Below are 11,672 nucleotides of genomic sequence, written 5' to 3' on the forward strand. Positions count from 1 at the left end.
TAAGAAGGTCAATCCTAACGACATGAAACAAATGAGAAGACCTTACAAAGCCCTTAGTCCTGACTATTGTATTTTGTATAATGGGAGTGGATAATTAGTTAATCTTCTTTCTTTACATCGTCCATTGACTTTGGGGCTATGGTATAGGCTATGTAGACTAGACCAACTTAGATTGAGGTTCTCCCAAGAATATTATATGACATAATGACCATTTTCTTTAGGGGTTTGGGAAGCACCACCAGAGGCAAAGATTCATGGCAAATGGTTTGTCTCATCATAATTTGGATTATGTGATAGAAAAAAAATATAAGGATTTTTTAGGATAAATGAAGGACCTTCAAAAACACTATAAGATTTAATTCATTTTTATTCCTCTTTTTAGGGCCTTTTGTTCACAACCTTTAAAGTCACTCTTCTCAATGTTGTTCAACTTGATTGGTATGCCATAAGTAGATCATGTTTGAATAGTAAGAAAATGAGCATTGATTCAGTTTCTTTTTTAAGGAGATGTGTTACATGGAGTGATGAGTTGCTTTATCTTGCATATCCTCATGTGGTAGTACTATGATGTATGGGTCTCCCTTGTATATTGGAGAAAGTTCAATCATATATTCTTTTTATCAGCTTTTTGTAAATTTAGGGAGAACTCAACATCCTTCACATGTATTCTTTATCCATATCAATGCATATTTTGTTTTTATTGAAAAAAAAAAAAAAAAAATTTTGTAAGTAAGACACAATAACTTATTAAAACTCCAAACCTCAATAATGTTGTCAAATACAATTCCCACAAGTTTTTAACATATTTCATGAGAGAAGTCATCACCTCGGGTACAAGAGCTGTGCCAAACCGAGCCGTACGAGTAGGATAAACACAGTCATACATGTCAGCGCCTAAAGCGCTGCAAACTACAATATCCAATGGATAACCAACACCCTGAAAAAATACAATAAAACCATGATAAATGAATGTTCAATAAATCAATAATCTCATTTAAATAATAAATTTTTCTAGTCGAAATTTTTTTTTTTTTAGAAATTAAGGGCCAAGGAAATATAAATAAATATGTGACGTAGTTCATAAAAAAATAGCAAACAAAAAATTCATAATACAGTATTGAGTAACTTTTTACAATTTTTATTTTTTAAAATTCAACTCTTTCTCAAAAACATTGCATATTTGAAACCTCATTTATCTTTTAGGGTATTAAATTTTAACACCAAATTTTCCTTTTAGGAGTTTTTCTAACTATTACAATTAATAATCATCTCTTCTCTTTTAGAGAGCCTTAAATTTCTATGTATTAACTTTTGACCACATCAATTATTTTTGGATTTATAAGTCATAAGAAATCAGAGGGTGGACTTAATTTGTATTCAGGAGACGAAAATGCAATTTATGACGGATAGCATTACGAGAAGTTTAGGCTCTGGGAGATTACTAGATTGGAAAGCTGTGAATGCGGAGGGGGCTTCAGGAGGAATTTTTATATGTTGGGATAGAAGGTCTTTGGACATTATAGATTGGGAGGAAGGACAGTTTACATTATCTTGCAGATTCCGAAACGTAGAAAATGGGGTTGTCTGTGTTTTTACAGGAGTGTATGGCCCTTTCTCTAAAGTGGAAAAGGATGTTTTATGGGAAGAGTTTGGGGCGATTAGAGGGCTGTGGGAAGACCCCTGGTGTTTAGGGGGGGACTTTAATATCACTTTGTTTCCGAGGAAAAGGAGTAGACAGAGGAGAATTAGCTCAGCAATGAGGAAATTTGCTGAAATTGTGAATGATCTTGGGTTGGTGGATCTTCCTCTTCAATGGGGAGAATGTACTTGGAATGGGGGCCAAAATAATCAGACTTGGGCTCATTTGGACAGGTTCCTTGTGTCTCCTAGCTAGATAGACCAATTCAGTGGGATTAATCAGTGTAGACTGCCCCGTCCGGTATCCGATCATTTCCCAATTATGTTAGTGGGGGGTGGGATAAGACGAGGCCCGACTCCATTCAGATTTGAAAATATGTGGCTTAAGGCTGAGGGCTTCAAAGAGCTTGTGCGCAGCTGGTGGCAAGGAATTGATGTTAGGGGCAGTGCTAGTTACAAGTTGGCTACTAAGATGAAGGAAATCAAACAGAAACTGAAAGTCTGGAATAGAGAAGTCTTTGGTAAGCTGGAGTGCAACAAATTTGTAGCCTTGCAGCAAGTGGAATTCTGGGATAGGGAGGAAAATGAGAGAGTTCTGACTATGGAGGAAACAGAGCTGAAGAAAGAGGCAAAAGAAAATTACAGAAAATGGGTGATTATGGAGGAAACTCACTGGAGACAGCTCTCAAGGGAAATATGGCTAAAGGAGGAGGATAGAAACACGGGGTTCTTTCATCGCATGGCAAGTGCTCACCGTAGAAATAATTCTTTGGAGAGAATTAAGATCAATGGGGAATGGTTTCTAGAGGAGTAGGAAATTAGGGAAGGAATTGCTAATGCGTTTAAAAATTTTCTCTCGGAAGATACAGGGTGGAAGGCAGATATTGGGAGACTCCAGCTTGATCAGATCAGCCATCAAGAGGCTGAGAATTTGGAGAGGCCATTTACAGAGGATGAAATCCATGCGACTCTGATGGAAATGAATGGGGATAAAGCCCCTGGCCCGGATGGCTTTACTCTGGCTTTTTGGCAAAGTTGTTGGGAGTTTATTAAAGAGGAGATTCTAGAAATGTTCAAGGAATTCTACGAACATAGCTCTTTCCTCAAGAGCCTTAACAATACTTTCTTGGTATTGATCCCCAAGAAAAGTGGGGTTGAGGACCTTGGAGACTTTAGACCCATTAGTCTCCTAGGGGGGCTTTACAAGTTATTGGATAAAGTGCTAGCTAACAGATTGAAGATAGTAGTTGGAAAGATGGTCTCTACTTCTCAGAATGCCTTTGTGAGGGGAAGACAAATCCTTGACGCTTCCTTAATTGCAAATGAAGTGATAGACTCGTGGCAGAAATGAAAAGAAAAGGGCCTTATATGCAAACTGGATATAGAAAAAGATTATGACAGTATCAATTGGAAGTTTTTGTTGAAGGTGTTGAAAAAAATGGGTTTTTGGCCTAAGTGGGTGGGGTGGATGTGGAACTGCCTATCCTTAGCTAAATTTTCAGTGTTGGTTAACGGTGTGCCTACAGGTTTCTTTCCTAGCACTAAAGGTCTTAGACAAGGAGATCCCCTGTCTCCTTATCTCTTTGTTATGGGAATGGAAGTGCTAGATGTTCTTATTAGGAGAGATGTGGAGGGGGTTTCTTATCAGGGAGTAACATAAGGGGTGGTAGTGAACCTCCTTTGAATATCTCTCACTTGTTTTTTTATGACGATACAATTATATTCTGTGAGGCCAGAAAGGATCATCTAACTCATTTAAGTTGGATTTTATTCTGGTTTGAAGTGGCGTCAGGCCTAAGGATTAATTTAGCCAAAAGTGAAATCATTCCAGTTGGAGAGGTGGTGGAGATGGAGGAGTTGGCTGTTAAGTTAGGCTGCAGGGTGGGGTCCTTACCTTCTTAGTACTTGGGTCTTCCTTTAGGGGCTCCCAATAGAGCGCCTTATATGTGGGATGGGGTGGAAGAGAGAGTCAAGAGGAGAATAGCTCTTTGGAAACGACAATATATTTCTAAAGGGGGAAGAGTCACTTTAATAAAAAGTACTTTGGCTAGCATGCCAATCTACCAAATGTCTATCTTCAGAATGCCCAATATTGTTGTTAGAAGGCTTGAGAAAGTGCAAAGGGACTTTTTGTGGGGAGGGGGAAATATGGAGGGGAAAACTCATTTGGTAAATTGGGAGGTGGTATGTACAAACAAGAATAAAGGTGGGCTAGGCCTTAGGAAGCTAGCTATGTTGAACAAAGCTTTACTTGGCAAGTGGATATAGAGGTATGCTTGTGACAAAGATAATCTTTGGAAACAAGTGATTAAGGTGAAGTATGGGCAGGAGGATTTTGGTTGGAGGCCAAAGAAGGCTAATGGGGCGGTGGGAGTAGGGGTTTGGAAAGAGATTTGGAAAGAATCAGATTGGTGTTGGGATAACATGGCTTTCAGAGTAGGGAAGGGCAACACGATCAGATTTTGGACAGATGTGTGGTATTCAGAGTCAGCGTTGTCCCAAAGTTTTCCTCATCTCTTTGGTATGGCGGTTCAAAGGAACTCAACGGTTGAGGAAATGTGGGATCAAAATTCGGGTCAAGGAAATTAGAATCTAAATTTTTTGAGGGATTTCAATGATTGGGAGCTGGAGTTGGTTAGGGATTTTCTCCATATATTGAGGGGTCACAAACCCTCTTTGGAAGAAGATTCAGTCCTGTGGAGGAAAGGAAGAAGAGGTCAGTTCAGGGTCAAGGAAGCTTATAGTTTGTTGGCGAGGTCTGATGATACAGGCTTTCCATCAAGGAGCATTTGGGTGGCAAGGGTGCCAACTAAAGTTGCTTTTTTCGCGTGGGAGGCGACATGGGGGAAGGTGCTCACTTTGGATAGACTTCAAAGAAGAGGGCTACAACTTCCAAATCGCTGCTTCCTGTGTGGTTGTGAGGAAGAAAGTGTAAATCATATCCTTATACATTGTACAGTGGTTAGAGCTCTATGGGATATTGTTTTTGGTTTAGTTGATGTGAAATGGGTTTTTTCAGAAACTGTAAAGGAGGTTTTAGCTAGCTAGAGGGGCTCGTTTGTGGGAAAGAAAAGGAAAAAGATTTGGGACGCCATTCCGTTGTGTATTTTTTGGACGGTGTGGAAGGAGAGGAATAGATTAGCTTTTAGGGGAGGTATGTTGAACGTGCAGAAGTTAAAGAATTTTTTTGTATGTAATCTGTGGAGTTGGGTCAAATTGTATGTAGGTGAGGAGGCGTTCTCCCTTATAGGCTTCCTAAAGTGGATAGCTTCCATTTAAAGGGAGGTGTTTCTTTTTTTGTTGTTGTTTTTTGAGGCCTTAGCTGCCTTGTATACTCCCTGTATACCTAGTGGCATTGTGCCTTTTGAATGAATATTCTTTACTTATCAAAAAAAAAAAAAAGTCATATATCTATAAATACCGTACAATAGAAACATAATAATCTCTCTAAATTATATCTATAAATATTGTACAATAGAAACATAATAATCTCTCTAAATTAATAAATATCCATTGATCAATAAATTAATATATTATTTATTGATCAATAAATCAATAACCTTGCTAAGATAATAATTTCTCTTAGTCCTAAGAGTAATATTTTGTAGGGGTTTTACTGTAGCCTGTGTCACAATATCAGGAAAAGAAAGAATAGCCTGCAATTCATACAAATTTGAGATGATTTGAGTAGAGTATATCTTGAAATGATAAAAGTCATTTGTACCATTACATATCGAGGCTTATCGTCTGGCAAGGCAGCAGTACACTGAGCAACAACACGCCAAAATGAATTTTTATCTTCACCACCTGAAAGACCACCAATAGCATAGCTGTCGTGGAAGTAAATTCAGTTAAATCAGCTCCATGTATGGCAGAACAAATTTATTGTTTTATAATCATGATTAAATCTGTACGAATTTGGACAAGATGTCCAGCAATTTCAGAGAGTCTGAAATGTTATGCAACTGAATAACATACATAATGAAATTGAACAAATGTCTGGCAATTTCAAACACAACAAATCTAAAATATTATATGGTTAAATGAATTTAATAACAACAAAAAGAAGTAACAGTCATTATAATAATAACTACCATAATGAATACCATTATTTTATTACACAGTCAAGGTGGTTATATGCTTTCTCTCTTTTTGAAATGATTTATAATTATTAAAAAAAGAAAAAAACATGTGATGAAATTGATCACATCCATATGAGCATCATAAACATGCCAAAAATGTAGTTGTAGAAGGAGAAATAAAAATCCATTTAACTAGTGAGATAGAAAAGCAAACTGAAGCAGATTGAATATCTAGAACACTGTAAAGTGTCTCAGTACTTAATAAGTCTGAACCCCAGCATCATTAATCAAAGGCAGCATAACATACCCAGGTAATTTCCGATCTACCAGGCCCCTTACGCAAATATCCCTGATAACAATATGTAGCAAAATTGTAAGGTAGTGGTAGGGGTGTTAGCTGAAGAAGAAGTAAAAAGATAAATAACACCATTGAGAACAGCAAGAAGATTACAGATTAAACTGAATTTTACCTTAGCACAGGATCTAAACCACCTTGTACAATACCAAATAAATTCTGCTCTTCTGGTCTCTTGTGGGCTGTTCTTCATGAAAATCAATATAATAGTAGAAAATGCTAAGAAACTGGTTTAGAAGCATGAGTAACAAGGAATAATAACAAGACATGTTTAAAAAAGATTAACTGGAAAATTTATCACGGAAGACTGGTAGATCCAAAAAAGAAAAAGAGTCGATACATGCAAACATACTTAAATAACCCATGGAAAATTGGATCCAAGATCATGCAAACATACTTAGCATGCTATGGCATCAGCCTAAACTCCATAGCCCAAAAAAATGTCAAGTTTAATGAACCTAGGCTGGTACAAGGGGATGCAACTTGATGGTTACAGCTTGGATTGATTGTGTATGGACATAGATTTGTAACTTTTCCCTATTTGTGCAAGGGACATATGTGATATTTATTTATCAAATATATTCACCTGCTATACATCTGTCTATCCAACGAAGAGTGCGATACATAGCCTCCTCAACTCGTGGGCCAGTAATGGTGGTTCTCACTACATCATCAAGAGCCATAATGATATCTGCACCAATTCTATTCTGAAAAAGGAGTTGGTAGAACATACAAACGTATAGGATATTAGAGATCAAAGAACCAAAGGAACAAAAGACGGCAGTTATTACAACAAATGAGCTCTGGAAATATTTATGCCATGCTTTTGACGGTCCCTATGCTTTAATTGCTAACCTTGTAAACTACTAGAGCCATTTGGAATGTGATAGCAGTAAGGATGAAAGCATGAACATAGGTGGTTAGATTTTATGGAAATTTCGGATGAAAATTCTGGAAAAGATTTTTTATGGGACCAAAAATTCAACGAAACTCATGGAAATGCCAAAAAAAACTCAAAAGTTACTTTTTTTAAGAAAATAACATATAAAAGTAATAAACTAATTAAATTATATATCAAACTACTATTTATTGAAGTAATAAATTAACAAAACATTAAAAAACTTATTCAAGTCCAAACTGAAAAATTCGTAAGTCATAAACAATCAACTTATATAACAATCAAATTAAATTGTATAAAATATGAATTAATACTTAAATTACACTAGTTAAACAATTAAATTCAAATAAATGTCAAACTAATATTTAAATGGGACAATATCAAACTAATTGAAGTTATTGAATTCTATACAGAAAAAATTAAATTGTAAAAACAATAAATCATATGTTATATATCAAACTGAAAAATGATTTATTAAAAAAAAATGGAAGAGGTCTTTATAAATTAAATTACACTGTTTTTTCATATACCTCTAAGGATCCAATAAATAAGGTAGCCCTAGGTATACTTGGAGCTAGATTTTAAATTTAAATGATATTTTTTATTCTATTGAAGAAACATAAAAAAAAAAAAAATAAGATATATATATACACAAGAAAGATTTTTACAACTTTAATGTTAAATTGTATAAATTGTGTATATAGGTCAGAAACTGCAATTTACTTCAGCTTAAATATTATCCCATTTAAATATAGTTTAATATTTATTTTAATTATTTAATAGTTTGATTTTAATATTAGTTTCAATTTTTTATCTAATTTAAGTTAACTTTAATATAAGTTAATTGTTTATAAATTATAAATTTATGACTTCGTACTTTATATATTTTATGTTTAATTAGTTTAATATTCAATTTAAATATTAGTTTGATATATATAATTAGTTTCTTCCTTATATATATATATATATATAGATATATTGTTTTCTTAAAATAAAAATATTATTTCTTAGAATTTTTTTTCCAACATTCCATAAATTTTGATCAATTCCTCCCATTGAAATTTTTTTATACACAAGAAAGATTTTTACAACTTTAATGTTAAATTATAATTAAAAAAATTAAAAAAAATCCAATCATATAAGAAATTAGAATTCACTTCTATAACACATTTTTAGAAAAAAAAATGATTATCTTAATTTTCTTTTAATAATCAATTTTTTTGTTTGATATATAATTTAATTTAATTGTACATATAATATACAGTTTATCATTATATAAATTGTGTATATAGGTCAAAAACTACAATTTACTTCAGCTTAAATATTATCCCATTTAAATATAGTTTAATATTTATTTTAATTATTTAATAGTTTGATTTTAATATTAGTTTCAATTTTTTATCTAATTTAAGTTAACTTTAATATAAGTTAATTGTTTATAAATTATAAATTTATGACTTCGTACTTTATATATTTTATGTTTAATTAGTTTAATATTCAATTTAAATATTAGTTTGATATATATAATTAGTTTCTTCCTTATATATATATAGAGATATATTGTTTTCTTAAAATAAAAATATTATTTCTTAGAGTTTTTTTTCCAACATTCCATGAATTTTGATCAATTCCTCCCATTGAAATTTTTTTTCATAATTTTCGTCTAATATTTTCATCCTTTAATACAACACAAAATGTATAAAAAATTGATATTTACATGAGCCAAAAATTTGGAAATGTAGGAATTACGTAAATATGATAACGCCTAATGATTAAAAAAAAAAAAAACAAAATAAATGTGCCTACTTGGATTTGAATCGATTCCTCAGGTGTTAAGAGCATTGGCTTTCCATCAACTGGTGACTGAAGCAAGAAAATAAAGTCATCATTACAAGCAACACAACAATATGAACTCTAAATTCTTGGCATTCAAAAGAAGAAATAAGTGAACAAGAGAAATCTAATAAAGTTAAAATCTAGTAAAACTATAGCAAATTGATTAAGCATTCACAAGATGGCACACCATTTTAGACACAAACATTGATGGCTAGCATAAACGGAGATGAACATAAGGAAAATGAATATTTTGAAAACACAAGAGAATTTCCTAAATCTTGGAAAAATTATCTCAAAATATCGAGAGGAATGAGAAGCCCTTAATATGTTTGTTGGCAAGAAAAAAGAGTGCTCCCACAAATTTCCCTCTACTCATTCATTTGGTTAATTGAAAAAATTATATATTTATATATATGAGAAAAATGATCAAATATATATATATATATGAGAAAAATGATCAAATACATGACCAATATGATTCACTTTTTTATATTGTGCAATTATACAAATATTGTCCAAAAGAGGAGAAACTACCCCTTTTTACCTTAAAAACAAGTTTTTTTTTTTTTGATAAACACCTTAAAAACAAATTATTGGCAATCATAAATATAAAAAAAAAAGGTATTTTTACAAGGTTAGCATTGTGTGAGTATATTGTTAGCAGTCCTAACCTGGGTATTGTGAAATCCCTTTGGCTCGTCCAAACCAAGTGTCTAAGGGTACTAATTTCCTTAGGACCCTACCTACCATTCCTAGTGAGCCTCCTAACCTAGCTACCAAGTGCCCTGTTAAAATAGAGTTATCATCATTAGGTGGTATTCGTATAGAAAGTCCTTTTCCCTGTAAAATGGTTGGAGTTCAATTAGTTTTAAATTCTACGAATGTTAAGGTGGTCAAGGTTAATTATTGCTTGATTGTAAGGCTTTTGATTGCAATCAAGCAATAATACCAACCTAGTGAGTTGAACATGATCAATGTTGATGTTAAAGAGGATACTCTTGTCAAGATTGACTTTAAGTCAAGATATCTACTCAAACACTAACAAAATAATCTTAAGAGTATGCAATTCTTCCGCATATGCTCTAAAAAAGAAAATAGTGTCATATGCAAATTGCAGATGGGACACTCTTGTTCTATTCCTACTTGCACTAAAGCCATCCAATAACCTACTCCCCTCAACTCTTAACATCATCCTACTTAACACATCAACTACAATGGTAAAGAAAAAAACGGATAAAGGATCTCCTTGTCTTAGTCCTCTAATTGCTTTAACCCAGCCTTTGGCATTTCCATTCACTAGGATTGCGAAAGTTACCAAGGACAAACAACTTTTCATTCAAGTCCTCCATCTAAGACTAAATCCCTTCTCTTCTAATACATGATCTTAAAAACCTCAATCCATATGATCATAAGTCTTTTCAAAATCAATTTCGAAAACTACCATTTCTTCTCTTAAGCATCTTTTCTCATCCATTATCTCATTGGCTATCAATATTGCATCCAAAATTTGCCTTTCATAGACAAAAGCTCCTCGTATAGCATAGATAGTTTCATGAAGGCCACCTTTTAGTCACTTTGATAAGACTTTGGCTATGATCTCATAAAAACATGTGATCAAGCTATTAAATCTAAAGTCAAAAATCTTTTTGGTCCGACTCCTTTTTGGGCACTAGAGCTATGAAGGTGGCATTGGTATTTTGATTAATTATCCCACTTTTGTGTAACTCTGAAAACACCCCCACTAAATCCTCTTTGATCACATCCCAACACTCTTGAAATATAGCAATGGTAAAACTATCAAGCCCAAGTGTCTTATCCTTATCTAACTGAAAAATAGCTTTATAAATCTCTTATTCGATAAAGAAAACGTCCAGCCTAGAAGCACTTTCTGCTAAGATGGGTAACTAATCTAAACCTTCTAACCTCCAAGACTCTCCAAGGAGGCTCATATAAAGCTTTTCAAAAAAATGCAATATCTCCTCTGAGAAATTCTCAATGTTATCTAGCATTGTTCCTCTTTTATTCTCCAAGATCTTGATATACTTTCTATTCCGTCTACCATTAGCCACCCTATGAAAAAACTTTAAATTATAATCCCCTTCTTTTACCCACTTCACCCTAACTTATTGTCTCCAATGCACCTCTTCCCTTAACAATAGTTCCCCCAACTCTCCTTTTCTCAATGTCTTCTGTACTAAAAGCTCAAGAGACAAGTCCCCTCTTTGCTTAATAACATCAATACTAGTAATAACATTAAGGATACTCTTCTTCCTCTTTTTCAACTCTCCAAAAGATTCCTGATTCCATTCTTTCAATTTGAACTTAAAAAATTGTAACTTCCTCATGAACATATGCCCTTCTCATTCATCACTTTGAAATTCTCTCTACCATCTACTAAAACAATCTTTGAAATCGGGATGGAACAACATGTTCTCAATCTAAAAGGAGTTGGTCCCCACTTAAAAGGGTTCGTGTCGAGAACAATTGGGCAATGATCAAAGGTCTATCTAGGTAAAACTTCTTAAAGACTTTGGGGAAAATTTTGCTCCCAATCATTTGAGTATAAAAATTTGTCCAATCTCTTATACACGAGAATCTTGAATATTTGACCAAGTAGAAGAAGCATTCCGTAAAAGGGGGTTGATTAACTCACGCTCTCTTATAAAACCATCAAAGTCCCTCATACTAAATATTAATCTAGAACCACCCAATTTTTCTAAAATTCCCCTTATGACGTTAAAATCTCCCCTCTCTCCCTCAATTTTTTTTTTTTTGATAGGCAAAAGCACAAAGATATATTATAGAAAGGGAGCTTGAAAGGCAACCCAGAGCATACAGGGAGTATACAAGAGACACCTAAAAC

At 33.6% G+C, this 11,672-nt stretch overlaps 1 protein-coding gene across 1 annotated transcript in view; it reads right to left on the minus strand.

The window, feature by feature from the left end:
* LOC100250619 (uncharacterized) overlaps nucleotides 1-11,672 on the minus strand; it is a 35,382-nt gene that overhangs the window by 3,728 nt on the left and 19,982 nt on the right. The window contains exons 6-11 of the mRNA XM_002284010.5: nucleotides 8,780-8,836; nucleotides 6,662-6,782; nucleotides 6,191-6,257; nucleotides 6,028-6,069; nucleotides 5,363-5,468; nucleotides 827-937 (exon numbers count right to left, since the gene is read on the minus strand). Coding sequence (XP_002284046.1) covers nucleotides 827-937; nucleotides 5,363-5,468; nucleotides 6,028-6,069; nucleotides 6,191-6,257; nucleotides 6,662-6,782; nucleotides 8,780-8,836 — 504 coding nt within the window. The remainder of the gene's footprint in view (nucleotides 1-826; nucleotides 938-5,362; nucleotides 5,469-6,027; nucleotides 6,070-6,190; nucleotides 6,258-6,661; nucleotides 6,783-8,779; nucleotides 8,837-11,672) is intronic.

Source organism: Vitis vinifera, chromosome 18, assembly GCF_030704535.1.
Source record: "Vitis vinifera cultivar Pinot Noir 40024 chromosome 18, ASM3070453v1".
Lineage (NCBI taxonomy): Eukaryota > Viridiplantae > Streptophyta > Magnoliopsida > Vitales > Vitaceae > Vitis > Vitis vinifera.